General features: G+C 48.1%; 1 protein-coding gene across 1 annotated transcript; it reads left to right on the top strand.

Annotated features, from left to right (window-relative positions):
- The first annotated feature begins 1,108 nt into the window (after positions 1–1,108).
- Positions 1,109–4,565, top strand: LOC121048774 (S-type anion channel SLAH2-like). Its single transcript, XM_024320759.2, has 6 exons — positions 1,109–1,443; positions 1,823–1,996; positions 2,153–2,629; positions 2,717–3,490; positions 3,763–3,794; positions 3,890–4,565. Exons 2-6 carry the CDS (start codon positions 1,856–1,858, stop codon positions 4,236–4,238), a joined length of 1,773 nt encoding a protein of 590 aa, XP_024176527.1. The 5' UTR covers positions 1,109–1,443; positions 1,823–1,855; the 3' UTR covers positions 4,239–4,565.
- The last annotated feature ends 10,852 nt before the right edge of the window (positions 4,566–15,417 follow it).

A 15,417-nucleotide genomic window follows, 5' to 3' on the forward strand; every position in this document is an offset into this window, starting at 1 on the left:
ACCTACCTTTTCTTGGACATCATCATTCATCAGAAAAGTTAATCGATCTGCCTTGCTGAAAAGTTATTCACACTAAGCATGCAATTCCAAAGAATTCGAACATAGACAGATTATAGATTCCATTTCTGAACTTGGACTAAACGAAGAGATCGTTGTTATCCAAGAAATAGCGTTTCCATGCACTGTCCGGCCAAGTGTCCATACATATCTTGATATCTTACAATCCTCTTCAGTGGAAGACCACTTAATTGACATATCTTACAAAGTTACAAGATAAGATATATGAACTGCTTTTGTTTTAATTAGGTTAATTAACACGCAGCACCTTATACATACAAATGATGAATGGACTGAGGAAGAGATATCATTGTTGACTTTATGTCCAAGAAATAGTGTCTCCACTATATATCCGTACATCTAAATATCTTGCGAGCCTTCTCGGTGCAAGCAACAAGCCAAGAATGGAGTCCACTCAAATCCAAGCTTTATCATAAGAATGCGACTCCTCTCATCAAATTGTCTCCGAGTGGAGCCGAACCTTAAAAATCTTGAGTGTGAACTCAAGTAATTGTAAATGTTCTATCTGCATAATTGATTAATATATATTATGGTTAGCGTAAGTTTGAGCAATCATTTATGGTTGGCATAATTGATCTTGTTGCGGCATTATATCCATGTTTACGAACCCTGATTTTTGCGGAATTTTCATCCCATATTTGACTTATCTATACTGTCTCCTCACAATGTGTCATTTTAATCTCTTTTGGTTGAAATTTAAGGGTGTGTGTTTACTCAATGAAATTGATAATGCTTAAGTTATATGACGTACATAAGGTGTTCGATGAAATGCATCAAGTTAGTAACATAGTATGAATGTGTAATTTCATTTACTTGTTTATCATGTTCTTGTAGTGACAAATTTTTAACTCTGTCACAATTCTCCTCCGTTGTTTTATTTTCCTAGGATGGTAGTTTTATTTTGTTTAATTTCTGTGTCCAGTCCCACTTGCTAGCTGAAGGATAGCTCTTTAATTGTCCATCTTGTCTAACCCAAGGTTGTGAACAAAGATATGAATAACAGTTCATTTCAAGGCAACTATTGATTGCAACAGCCAATAGCCTAATTGCATGTGCTGGTGTCTTTTGCAAAAGAGTACTAATTACCAGAATACCTAAGCAGCCATGTCCGTACTACACCTGTTAATGACTGCAAATAGATAGATGAAAGACTTGTGCTGCTCTTTGTTCTTCTTCACCCCTGTATTTGTCTATATATATGGTCTTTATTCTGTACTTTCTTCGATACTCATCTGCTCCAAAGAGAATCAGACACTCATACACACATACAGTACACACTGCCTAGTTGATCGAACCTGGTTTTCTGCAATTTCCTGAGAAGTTGGTGCCCAAATTTTCTTCTGGTATTGTTCATCTTCTTTCGAGGTTAGTATTCTTTGTTCTTCTCATGCACTACTTATCATTGATTAGTGATACAAATGATATGGCTACCATCTGATTCTGGTGTAGATTATGTAGGCACTACATCAATATCTTTAGTACGTTGTGATGCAGGGCCTATGTTGCAGTGATATTCCTATACAATATCTTAATAAATGTAAAATCTCTTGACATAGGGAGTGCAGTTTTAAACCAAAAAGAACTGAATATATTAAAATCTATGCAATCGGATCATCAATTAGCTAGAATGCTACCAAGTTTAATTTCTTGCTGTATAATACAGGCCTATAATTAGAAATTTGAGTGGTTTACCATCTATCATTAAAGTCTTCTGAATGGTTGAACTGTCTTCAACACTTTTCAGCTGCAAACTTTTAGTGATCGAAAACGGAAAACCATGGGGTCTGAAGAACATGTTTGCCTTCAAATTCCATCTCCTATCAAATACATATCATCAAATGAAGTGGTTCGGTTTGATAACGTTAAGGAGCATACCTTTTTCAATGACAAGCATCAGCTAACTGACCCATCAGCTAAGGTAATTGTCTTAAAAGAGTAAATGTCTACTAGATGTTTGATCGTGTGCTATACATGTTTGCTTTGTGGCTGATACCAAAAGATCAATCAGAACCAAAAGCAAAGTTCACAATGGTTTATGCATAAAGTGACTTCTCTTCTATGATATTTATAACAGAAAACTGAGATGGCTGCTATGATATCTCTTAGCATGCCACCATCGCCAGCGGAAATTCAGTTACAGAACACAAAACAAGTGCCCTTCAGCCCTGAAACAAATTTCAACAATGGAATTCCAGATTCTAATTCTGCCGCAACTAAGCGTGCTAGTAGCAGCCAACTACCGGAAGAAGCAGAATTTCACTCTCAGGCCCAGTCAAAAATCTCTGCATTTGAAGATCAAGCAATTCAAATAGGGCATTGTCCTTATCAACCAAGTATTGAAAGATTGAAAGATAAGAGGTTTGATAATTTCAAGACATGGTCTGGGAAACTTGAAAGGCAGATATCACTAGCTTCACTACTACGGGGAAAGCCACCAAGAAAAAGTGATCAACCAGAGAATGCTTCTGTGCAAAGTACAGATCAAGTTGACCCTTTACCTGCAGACAGATACTTTGATGCATTGGAAGGGCCTGAGTTGGACACCCTTAGGGTAATTCATCTTATCTAGTTTCATTTTTCAGTATCTACAAATGCTTGATATTATCTTACAAGTGATAAATGGTTTGTAATTGAACAGGCTTCAGAGGAAATTCTGCTTCCAGAAGATAAGAAGTGGCCATTTCTTCTCCGGTATCCCATTTCTTCATTTAGCATCTGTCTTGGTGTTAGCAGCCAAGCTATTTTGTGGAAAACCCTGCCTATCTCTGCCTCCACAAAATTTCTCCACTTGAGCTTAACACCAAATTTGGTTCTCTGGTTCATTTCTCTTGCTCTATTAGTTATTGTTGCTTGCATCTACATTCTTAAAATCATCTTCTACTTTGAAGCAGTTCGTCGTGAGTATTACCATCCAATCCGAATCAACTTCTTCTTTTCCCCATTTATAGCCCTTTTGTTCACAGCTCTTGGAGTCCCACCTTCAATTTCTAACAACCTCCATCCAGCTCTTTGGTACATCCTCATGGCACCAATTCTATGTCTTGAGCTTAAAATCTATGGGCAGTGGATGTCAGGAGGCGACCGCCGGCTCTCAAAGGTGGCGAATCCTGTGAACCATCTCTCTATTGTTGGCAACTTTGTTGGGGCATTGCTAGGAGCATCAATGGGACTAAAAGAAGGACCAATATTCTTTTTTGCTGTTGGGTTGGCTCACTACACGGTCTTATTTGTAACTTTGTACCAGAGACTACCAACAAATGAGTCAGTAATCCCAAAGGAACTCCATCCTGTGTTCTTTCTGTTTGTTGCAGCACCTAGCGTAGCTTCAATGGCATGGGCAAGAATCCAAGGCTCCTTCGATTATGGCTCACGGATTAGTTACTTCATCGCCATGTTCCTTTATCTCTCATTGGCAAGTATACATAAGCTGCACTATTTATGTTGCAGTACTTCATTTAGTACTAAGAGATCATATCAGGTTTTCTTTCAAAAAAAAAAAAAAAAAAGAGATCATATTAGGTTAACAAGCCTGCAATATATGATATATGTAACATGTGATGTTGGTAGTCGATGAAAGTTCTGAAACATGCCAGACTATCTGGCAAGATAAGATATTCCGATGACATTGCTCATTCACTTTGTTAAGACCAGTATTCCTAACTTTCAATCTCTCTGCTTCTACAGGTAGTCCGAGTCAATTTTTTCCGAGGATTCAAGTAAGATATCATCATTTTTATTTCTAGAGTACTGAAAGTAATTTTCCATCATTAGTCTGTACATTAAACTAGCCTTCTAACATCGATTCAAATAGGTTCTCACTGGCATGGTGGGCATACACTTTCCCAATGACCGGTGCTGCCATTGCAACCATCAGGTACTCGAATGAAGTGACGAATGTAGCAACTCAAGCTTTGGCTGTCATACTCTCTCTCATTGCCACGCTCACAGTCATGGCTCTCTTCATAGTAACCCTATTGCATGCCTTTGTGCTCCGAGACCTCTTCCCCAATGACATTCCAATTGCCATTAGTGACAGAAACCCAAATAAACCACACAGAAAGTGGTTCCAATTAAAGCAGGAAAACTCTTCGTATCCCAAAGAGATTGAGAATTCCTTGAAGTCCACAACAGGCTCAGAGAAAAAGGATTTGGAAATTTGAAGATTCCTTGATCAAAGCCACCAAACTCTCTTATCTTTCTGGCTAGCTAGTCGAACATGGGACCATGGGAGGACCATAATAACCAAGTTTTCCTAGTTCCAGTGAGCATTTTCACATACTGAAATGTCAAATCTACCATATATATAAAGTGTGAGTCGCCAGTAGAGCGCTCTTTGCTAGTTGGTGCTTTATTGAGTACAAGAGTTTAGAAGAGACTCAGGATAATATTTCAAAATGTTATACTTATTGTAATCAGGGGTTTAGGCTCAATATCCCCATTGTATTCGACAGTTTCTTTAATCAAGGTTATCAAGGCTTGAGGGCTGCCGCACAGCCCATTTTCTAAAAAAAAAAAAAAAAAAAGTGAGACCAGCTAATACAGCATAAACATTATCGTGATAAACTTAATGCAGATGGGTGTATTGTTAATGACAGTATGCTATTAGCTTTCCAGAAGTCCAAATCATCTCTAGAAAAAAAGAATATTATTATTAACTGACCACCAAATCCTACAACACCGACTCATTTACTCAAATAACACTCATCAAGACAAGCAATTGTTGTACAAAACATTAATACTTTGATGTAGGCCTGGGCTCGGGTCGGGCCGAGCCTGAAATTTGGTAAAACCGAGACCGAACCCGAAACAATCGGTTCGGCCCGGTTCGAGCTTTTTCAAAAGTGGAAACAGACAAAAACCGATTCCAAACGGGCCGGTTCGGTCTTCGGGCTTTTCGGGCCCAAAATCCAGTTTCCCAGCTCTGAGCAAAATATTCACAAAATTCGATAATAGGCGAGGTTTGAACCCCGACCTCTTACACGAAAGCGTTACTCCCAACCATTGGAGCACAAGACACTCTCATCATTTTATGTGCAAAGTTCATATTTATTTTGTCCTAGGCAACTTTTCTTGGTGGTGGAGACCACAGCTTTTCCTTTCTTTTCTTCCACCCGGTCCTTTCTTTTCTTCTCCTTGGTAGCTGCAGCAACTTTTCTTTTCTTGAATGCTTTGGAAAGTGAGGCATCAACATGGAGACAAAGATGGAGACCACTCACCACAAACCCATGTGAACAACATGTGATTATTCTTTCTTTCCTTCTTCTTCATCTTCTACACGGCTGTTAATGCTCAGGTTCGGCGGTAGCCGATTCCTAGGTTTAACGCGGGTCCGGTGGGCGGACCGCTACTCTGAAGATTGGATGATTTCTGTTTACTGTAACACGATAGACAGGGCATCAGAGGGAGACTGCGTTGGGCGGTCTTCACTGCTCCGATGCCTAAGTCAGTCACTGTGTATGGACAGTATAACAATAAATGAGTAGTAATTGCGTAATTAATGAGGAGACAGGAGAGAACCTTCTATAGTTGAGGAAGAGGTTGATCTTCCTCTTTGTTTCCGATGTGGGATTGATGTGCTTTGATTCCCAGCGTCTGGAGCTTCTGATGCTATCTTGACGCGCCGCGTCGACGGTGATCTGGGGGCGGCCCAGGGCTTAAGAGGTAGCCTGCCTGGCCGTGCCTTCGCAGGTTATCCCCTTGGCGGGAGTTGGTACCTCCGGCGGTACAATGAGCGTGGCTCATTATAGCTAATTATGCTCGTTCTGGCACATGTAGGTACAAGTCCCCCAAGTCCCCAGTCAAGGAGGGCAATCTTGGTTGGGGAGTTGATCGGCGGTGTGAAGCGTTACTTCCGCTAGACTTTGCAGCAGCATAATTAGCGTCAGTGCGTTGTCAACCATGGACTTTCTGAGCAAACACTTTATACCCTTTCGGGTGGGCCCTTGCCAGGCCCGCTAGGGAGTCCCCCACTCCCTAGCCAAGACGGACCTCCGGATGGTCGGCGAATTGTTTGTTGAGGGGGAGCTGCGCGGAGCAGAGGGTGTTGGGTAGCGAACCCAATCTTAGTACCCAGGTGACGGGAGTCAACGTACCTGATCAGGGTCGTCATAGACTGTTGACAAGTCCCCATGTCCCGTAGGGACGAGCTGACCGTAATGCCGCTTGGAGGGCGTTGTCAGAGTGAGGCGTAGCCTCGGGATTCGCCGCTGGCGGATACCCCCCGCTGGATGTAGCAGTTTAAACAGGGTCGGGTGGACGTGTTCGGTGGAGGTTACTGAGCGGAGTTGCGCTCGGCAACGCACGGGGTTTGCGAGATGGGGGGGGGGGGGGTTATGCCGGCAGTGTCACGTATAGCCGATGCTGCCCCTTGCAAATTGTCAAGTGGAAGTCCTTAGCGGACTTCGATACTTGGAAAGTGACAAGTGAGAAGTTCCGCTGGCGGGGTTTCGCTCAGCAGTGACTTCGTCACCTGGAAAGTGACAAGTGAGAAGTTCCGCTAGCGGGGTTTCGCTCAGCGGTGACTTCGTCACCTGGAAAGTGACAAGTGAGAAGTTCTGCTAGTGGGGTTTCACTCAACGGTGACTTCGTCACCTGGAAAGTGACAAGTGAGAAGTTCCGCTAGCGGGGTCGTCACCTGGAAAGTGACAAGTGAGAAGTTCCGCTAGCGGGGTTTCGCTCAGCGGTGACTTAGCCGATGATTGGTGCCCTCCCTCTACAAGTACTGGCCTCTACCAGACGCTTCTTCTGACAGTGGTTGACACGTGGCGAACCCCTAAAGGGTTAGCGTGAGTAGGTGCGTCTCCTCCGCCTAGCCGTCTCCTCGTCATAAATGTTAGTAATGATGGATTTTGTAACCGAGGCGACACCTCAGTTAATTCGGAGAGTAACTGTAGGTACTGGACACGTGTACGGCTGCCGTCAGATGTCGTTTTTCAATGGACGGCGTAGGATTGTTTGACGTTGACATAAAAGGGGGGGGGGAAGATAGCATATTTGGCACTGTTCTACACTTTGTACTGTGCCTTCGTTGTCTTCAAGCGTTTTGAGCCTGAGATCGGAGAAGAAAGGTGAGGTGATATTGGCGAGTTTTCGTGCGTGGAAGAACCGACGATCTCTGGCTTTGAAGACTAGTGTACACACTGCTGTCAGAGGCTCCACTGTTAAGGTTGGTATTCTTTCCTATTTCCCTATTTCATTGGGTGTCTGCCTCGATGAATTTCTGGGTTTTGGGTGTTTTTGTGATATGCTATTTGTCGACGTACTGTGAGGGTGTGAGAGTGGATTTGGGGAAGGGTGGTTGTGAGTGACAGCATTGGAGTTGTTAAGGCTTTCCTAGATGGTCGAATCTGGGTTTGAGTGCGTTTGTTCTTGTTTTGGCATTTTCTGGGTTTGAGTGTTCTTGATGATCTTGGGCACTGACTGATGTAGGGGTAGTTTAGATCTTCGTGTGAGCTAACTGATTTGGGTTTTAAGGTTTTGGGATGGCCGACGTCATAGAGATTTAGAGCAGTGAGGAATCCGGATCTGAAGTGTCGTTCAACGCGGCGGATAGAAATTTTATTGACTCGTTGCTTCCGTCTGCCCGTGCAGGAACCTCACTGTTAGAACCGCTAGAGGTCGAGCCGCTACAGACCATTCCGTGGGACGTAGCTATGGGTCGTGCGTCGCTTCTGGAGAGTTCCAGGGCGGGGGAAGCCGCCGCTGCCCATACCTTGCATGAGGAGCGCCTAGAAAGTAATAGTGCCGCCAGAGGTTCCGCTGGCGGGGGAGGCGTAGAGGGGGAGGATACCGAGTCGGCGTGGGTCTTCGAGGACGGCACCCCTGTTGACGAGGCTGGAGGCAAGATGACCGCTGTTGCCGTCAACCGGCTGAAGCTGGTGTTCCGGTTGCCCGGCGTGGTGAAGCTACGTCCGCCGACGGTAGAGGAGAAAGCTTCAATCCTGCCGGCGGGCCACACAGCGGTGCAAGAGGCAATATTCCGCGAGGGAGTGACATTCCCGCTAGTGCTGAACCTGCAGATCCTTGTGTGTGAGTTCGGCATCGCCTTTGGGCAAGTGTGCCCCAACATGTGGCTGTTGTTGCTGGCGCTGAACTCACTGTGGCGTTTATATGGTTGCGAAGGACTGACCGTGGCGGAGGTACTACACTTCTACGAACTGGTGTACGTGAAGCGCCAGGGTTGTAGAGGGCAAGTCAACCTCAGTCGTCGCCAGGGAGCTCCCAAGCTGATCGAGAACCTGAGGGACTCGATGTGGTACTGGCGGGGTTCCTTCTGCATTGCCACGACAGGGTGGGAGTATCAAGCGGGGTCTAACGAGGGGGAGCCGACGTTTAGAATTAAGTCGGAGTTTCAGCCCATCCGAGGTTTTTTTTTTGTTTTTGTTTTTGTTTTGTTTCCGCTGAACACGACTGGCGGGGTTTTTGTTTCTACTGATAGTGGCCTTTTTTGTGCAGCGGGGTTGCGGTACAACCTGACTCGTGAGGAAGAGTGCCGCGTAGCACGCATCAGGGGTTGTTGGCGGAATCGCAACTTACTGGATTTCCGTCTCCTCACCGGGTGGGAGCTGTTGGTAGCGCAACAACTAATGCGTGCTGTTGGGAAGTACTCTCCGCTGTATTGCATGCTTTGCGGCTGCGTCAAACTAACTGGCTTGCCGTTGTATACTTTTGTAGAGACCCCACCGGGAAACAAGGCCAGCCGCGACGCTTTCAAGAAAGCAATGGACCGTGCTGAAGTAGATAATTTCCTGGAGGCTATGTATGCTTCCGGTCTGGCGGCACAGAAAACGGCGGTGGACGCCGATACGCTGGCACTAAGCCCATCAGAGGCTTCTGTGGTGCTGCCCCCATGCCGCACCACTCTCATCTCGGCGGTGACGGGCTGCCCGCCGTTCTGGGGGGGGGGACCGGCGCGACGGGCGAGGCCGCGCCGCAGAAAGAAAGGGCGCCGGCGATACTGCGCGGGGTGCCAAAGAAAACGGTGGGCCCAACGGAGGGGGTAACCATCGTGGGGTTGGAGCCGTCGAGGGGGGGGGGGTGCGAGGGCTGCCGTTGCTGGGGGTACGAGGATCCTTCAGCGAAAGCACCGTCAACCCGACTCCAGCGGGGAAGAGGAAGAGGTGGAGGTCACCGGGGCCCGCGAGCAGCTGAAGAAGTCAAGGCAGGCTCTGCCCGAGGCTCCCGCTGAAGTGGCTACAGCGGTGGGTACGAGCGGCTTGGATTCATTTGCCGCTTATGCCGAGTTTCTCAACGACGGTGAACGGGAGTTCCTGTATCACCTCTGCGAGCGGCTGGGGTTCGGCGGTCTGGAGGGGATAGTTCGGTCGACCGCCGTCAGCGAATCGTCCTTCAGCACAGCCTTTGGGCACGTTGCCGTTGGGCTCCACGAGATGTTCCAGGCGGTGTCCAAGCAGCCCCTGGTTGAGCGGGAGCTGAGGGAGGAAGTGGCGGGTCTCCATAGGGACTTGGGGAAGACCCAAGAAAAGTTGGCTGACGTCGAGCGACGTTTGGCAAAGGCCGACGGCGATGCGGTAGATGCTAAGGGCAAGCTGAACGTGACCATTGAGCGGCACCTGGAGCAGAATGAGCGGTTTTCCAAGGCGGAGCAGGACATGTCCCTGCTGCGAGATCGGGTGACCGCGAAGGAGAAGAAAGTTGAGATCCTTCAGCAGGAGTCTGCCGGAGCTCAAGCGGATGGAGGGTGAAGTCGCTCGCTTGGAGGCTGAGGGAGGCCGTGCTGCGGTTGCAGCTGTTGAATCATATAAGCAGTCGACGGAGTACAAGAAGGCACTGACCAAGGCATTTAAGGCCGGTGCCTTAGCTAATGTAGAGATGCTGCAGCAAAAGGGCGCCATCGACTGGGCAAAAGCTTCGATGTCGGTCGTGCAGCCATCCAAGGAAGCTCCGTCGACAACCAGTACCGCTCCCACTGCTGCCCCTACTGCCTCCGCTGGCCATGTTGAAGGAGCCCGCTCGGGTAGCGGGGAGAGTGGCGAATTCCCAGAGTGCGCGGCTCAGCGGACGCCTACACAATCTGAGATGTCTAGTGCTGGGTTTCTGGCGGCCCACACCTGGGCGGATGGCACAGTAGAGACCCCCAGTCCCACAGCCTGAGGGTCTGACCAGACGAGCCGTTCCCATCCACCGCAGGCCGCCAGCGGAGATGCTGAAGGTAGCGGAGCCGACGTTGCCAATCCCGCCAACCCTTGAAAGTAGAATAGTAAAAGTTTTGTAGCCGCTGAGGCATAAATATTATGTAATGTAATCTGGATATGAATGAAATGTTGGAATCCCAAGCCTCTACTTGTTTTTCTTTTTGTTTGTGATAATGTGTGTGCCGCTAGAGGTCTTGACACTGCTTTTGATCATGAATGAAACATTAAAGGAATTAAAATTGGTCCAAGTGCACAGTGGCAGACGTAGTCCGCTGACTGGCGTTGCCAGTTGCCCTCGGTGCTAGACTTGGGAACAATGGTTTGAATAATTCCTCGTTTCATTGATAGTTCTGGACAACGTTTACAAAAGCGGGGTCGTACCCGTTGGGTAGCTTCCCTTAGCTAAATATTGAACAAAAATTTAGCTAAGTCAAGATGCTCTTGGGTAGCGGTACGACTATTTGTAGTAATACCGAAGGTGTTCGGTATTCCAAGGGTGGTTTGTTGTGACCCCATCCTTGTCCATTAAGTAGAAGGTGCCTGGGCCAACGACCTCTACAATTTTGTATGGGCCTTCCCAAGTTGGGCGGAGTTTTGTTGGCGGTGGTATGACTTCCTTCATTATCCAGTCCCCCAGTTGGAGGTTGCGGGCCTTGACCCTGGCGTTGTAGAAACGTGATACTCGCCGCTTATTCTGGAGATTGCGCACATGGGCTGCGTCTCGCTTTTCCTCTAGTAAATCCTTGTCTAGGTTAACGTCGTCGCTGTTGGTCTCGGGGCAATAGCCTTCGACCCTAGCAGTAGGTTGGGTCACCTCGATAGGCAGGACAGCTTCAGTCCCGAACATCATACAAAAAGGGGTTTCACCTGTAGCTGAAGTTGGGGTTGTTCTGATGGCCCATAGAACTTCCGGGAGCTTCTCCGCCCACAAACCCTTGGCCTTGTCGAGCTTCTTCTGTAATAGTTTCTTGATTATCTTGTTTGCTGCTTTGACTTGGCCGTTTGTTTGGGGGTGAGCGACGGACGCGAAACGCATCTTGGTGCCCAGGTTGGTGGTGAAAGAGATGAGTTCCCTATTGTTGAACTGTGTGCCGTTGTCTGTGATGATTGCATGCGGGACACCGTAGCGGCAGTAGATGTTCTTCCAGAGGAAGTGGATTACCTTGGCGGTAGTTATTTCCGTCAAAGGTTCCGCCTCTATCCATTTGCTGTTGTAGTCGATGGCGATAATGATGTATTTGAACTGTCCCTTGGCGGTTTGGAATTTTCCCATCAGGTCCAGGCCCCATGTTGAGTGAATCCAGGGACCGACGATAACCGACATAGGTTCCGCCGGGGCATGTGGTAGATCAACATATTGTTGGCATTTGTGACAAGATTTTGCTATCCGCCTGGCGTCGTCACCAAGCGTAGGACAAAAGTAGCCTTGTCGCATTATGCGATTGGCCAAGGATCTGGCGCCTCAATGTTTTCCGCATTCCCCGCCATATATTGTTGCCAGCACAACTTTTCCCTCCTCTGGGGTTAGACAACGGAGGTTGGGGTGAGTTGACCCTTGGCGGTAAAGTTTTCCGCTCTGCATATTGTAATGGGTTGCTCTCCGCTGGAGCTGACGCGCCTTGATTTTGTCCTCTGGCAGTGTCCCGTAATAATTTCGTCCATCTAGCTGGGATTGGCCTCAATGTTGAAGATCTCCGCCAGGGTTTTTATGATATTTGGTCTGTCCAGAGACTCCACCCTTGTGTCCGCTGGACTCTGGTGTGGTTGGGCGGTTGCCAGTCTTGCCAGCGAATCAGCCTTGGCATTTTTTTCCCTGGGGATTTTTGTAATGGTGTGGAACTTGAATTTTTTTAGCAGCGCCTTGGTGTATCCTAAGTATGCCGCTAACTGCTGGTCCTTGGCCTGAAAGCTGTTGTTGACCTGGTTAACAACTAACTGAGAGTCGCTTAAGATGTTGACACTGTCGGCCCCTGAATCAATGGCTAGGAGTAGGCCGGCAATGAGTGCCTCATATTCCGCCATGTTGTTAGAATCTTTGAAGTTGAATTTCAACGCGTATTCGACGCTAAGCCCTCTGGTCCTGTCAAGATGATTCCGGCACCGCTGGCCTTAGCGGACGTGGAACCGTCCATGTGTAGGTTCTAGTCTGATTGTTGCGGAGCCGACTCCACAGCTGTAACCATTTTCGTTCCAGGCGATACATCGATCTTGGCTTCGGGCTGACGCTCGGTGAGCTCAGCAATGAAGTCTGCCACCGCCTGGCCCTTCATGGGGGTCCGTGGTTTGTAGTCTATGTCGAACTCGCTGAGCTCAATGGCCCACTTGCTGAGGCGCCCCGAATGTTCAGGGTTCTGCATCACTTGTCTAAGCGGTTGATTGGTTAACACATGAATTGTGTGGGCCTGGAAGTACTGGCGGAGGCGCCTGGCGGCAACGATGAGTGCGAGAGCAAGCTGCTCTAATGGGGGATACCGTGTTTCTGCTCCATTCACGCCTCTTCCGGCATAGAAAAATGGGAGTTCGTCCTGGCCCTCCCGCGGGACTATGCCGCAGCTTACCGCTGATTGAGATACCGCTAGGTAAATGTATAACGTTTCTCCTTGGACAGGAATGGAGAGGAGTGGAACTGCCGCCAGGTATTCCTTCAGGCCCTGGAACGCCGCCTGGCACTCTGGGTTCCAATCGATGACCTTCTTGTGGGTAGTTTTAAGGACTTTGAAAAATGGGGCGCACCTGTCGGTCAGTCTGGAGATGAATCGGGACAGGGCGGTTAGCTTGCCCTAGAGGCATTGGACGTGCACCTTCCATTCCGGGTCCTCCAGGTTGAGGATGGCTTGTACCTTGTTAGGGTTGGCCTCGATGCCCCGCTCACTGACAATATACCCCAGAAATTTGCTGGCGGTGACGCCAAAGAAAGACTTCTCCGGGTTAAGGTGCATGCCCCGCTCACTGACAATATACCCCAGAAATTTGCTGGCGGTGTCGCCAAAGAAACACTTCTCCGGGTTAAGGCGCATGCCGTAGGCCAAGAGGATGGTTATTATGATTTTCAGGTTTGCCACATGTCCGCTGGCCTTTATGCTCTTGACCAACATGTCGTCTACGTAGACCTCGATTATCTTGCCCAGATATTCTGCGAACATGGCATTCATCAGCCGCTGAGAAGTTGCCCCTGCGTTCTTCAAACCAAAAGGCATCACATTGTAACAATAGAGGCCTTTGTCAGTGGTGAAGGTGGTGCACTCTTGGTCGTCGGGATGCATCCTGATCTGGTTATAGCCTGAGAATGCATCCATCATATTGAGGAGCTCGTGTCCAGCAGTTGCGTCGACGAGTTGGTCGATGCGGGGTAGTGGGAAGCTATCCTTCGGGCATGCTTTGTTAAGATTTTTGAAGTCGACGCACATCCTCCACCTGCCGTTAGCCTTCTTGACCATAACCAGGTTGGAAATCCACTGGGGATAGATGACCTGGCGGATGAACCCAATGCCCTGGAGTTTGGCAACCTCTTATCTTATAGCACGGTACTTCTCTTCGTCGAAGGCTCTACGTTTTTGTTTGATAAGATAGAAGGATGGTTTGATGCTTAACTTGTGTGTGATGATCTCAGGGGAGATACCTGGCATGTCTGCATATGACCAAGCAAAGACCACATCGTTGTCACGTAGGAACTAAATGAGCGCCTATGTGGACTGTCCGCTCAGGGTGCTCGTCCGAGATGCTGACAACCCTCAGTGATGTTTCTGGGTTGACCGGCTCCTTCCTTACATACTTCTTTTCGTCTTCCCTGGGGTCCTCGAAAATGTTTGGTGGCTGTGCCTGACTGCCTACCGCTAAGATCTCATGGCGGCGGTTTGATTGTGCGATAGTAGTAGAATAACACTCACGTGACAACTGTTGACTTCCCCTGACACAGCCTGTGCGGTTGGGTGTGGGGAACTTCATGAGCAACATATACCCGGCGATGATGCACTTGAGTTTGTTGAGCGCTGGCCGACCAATGATGGCGTTGTATGAGCTGAAGCAATCGACAACTATGAACCCCGTATGTATTTCAGCCATACATGGACTAATACCGATAACTAGTCGCATATAGTCAGAGCCCAGCGGCTGCGTGATGTCACCGGAGAAGCTGAGCAGTGGTTCATGATCTTGGAGCAATTTTCTGTTCCGCTTAAGGTTGTTGTAACAACTACTGAATATAACGTTGACAGCGGAGCCGCTATATATCAACCAGGATTCTTCCCACCGACATTTTGCTGATAATAGCGTCGATCAAGAAAGGATCGTCGTGGGGCAGATGTATTCCGCGTTCCTCTTCTTCTGAGAAGGTAATAGGCTCCCAACCAGACCTTGGGAGTTTAGCGGACCTTTCGTAGCGGATGTTGCAGACTTCCTTTGGGTGATTGGCTCGCGCATAACGCTTTCTAGCTTTGTGAGACATGTTGGTGATTGGAGCACCACCGTTGATTGTGTTGATGCGGCCCATGGGCTCAATGTTAGCGATCACAGGTGGCGGTTGACGCACCTTGAACTGCTCAAGCTTGCCGTCACGGTACAAGGTCTCAATGGCTGTTTTGAGGGCGTTACACCTGTTGGTATTGTGACCACTGTCTTCGTGGTATTTGCACCACCTGCCGGTGTTTCTTGGCTTTCCTGTTTTTGGGTATTTTCCCGGGGGCGGTGATGGGATCTGATCCTTGCACTGATTGTATATTTCTTCATACGAAGCCGTGAGGACTGTAAATACTGCATATCGCTGGGAAGACTCCGTATGTTTGTTGCGGTTGTCCCCATGGGATGGGCGGTTTCCCTTGTAGTGTTGGTCCTTTTGTCGCTTGTTTGGTACTGACCCTGCTGCCATTCCCTCTTCTTGTCAGTTGGCGGTGTGGGGGTTTTATTAGAGGTCCCTTGCTAACTGGAGGAGGGTTATGTCGACTTTGGTAGCGCTGCTGGTGGTGGTGGGGTCTCTCCATATGTGATGAACTCTGCTTGGGCATGAATGACCGCCTCACTCATGAGGTGGTCATAGACTGCATTTGGGTGATTGTAGTTGAGGTGATAGAGAAATGGCCCTTTAAGGAGTCCCTGCTTAAAAGCCGCCGAAGCCATTGTTTTATCAAGATCACGGCACTGAGATCCTGCCGCTCGCCACCTTGTGACGAATGCCTTCAGTGTCTCCTCC

Source organism: Rosa chinensis, chromosome 1, assembly GCF_002994745.2.
Source record: "Rosa chinensis cultivar Old Blush chromosome 1, RchiOBHm-V2, whole genome shotgun sequence".
In the NCBI taxonomy this organism is placed as follows: domain Eukaryota; kingdom Viridiplantae; phylum Streptophyta; class Magnoliopsida; order Rosales; family Rosaceae; genus Rosa; species Rosa chinensis.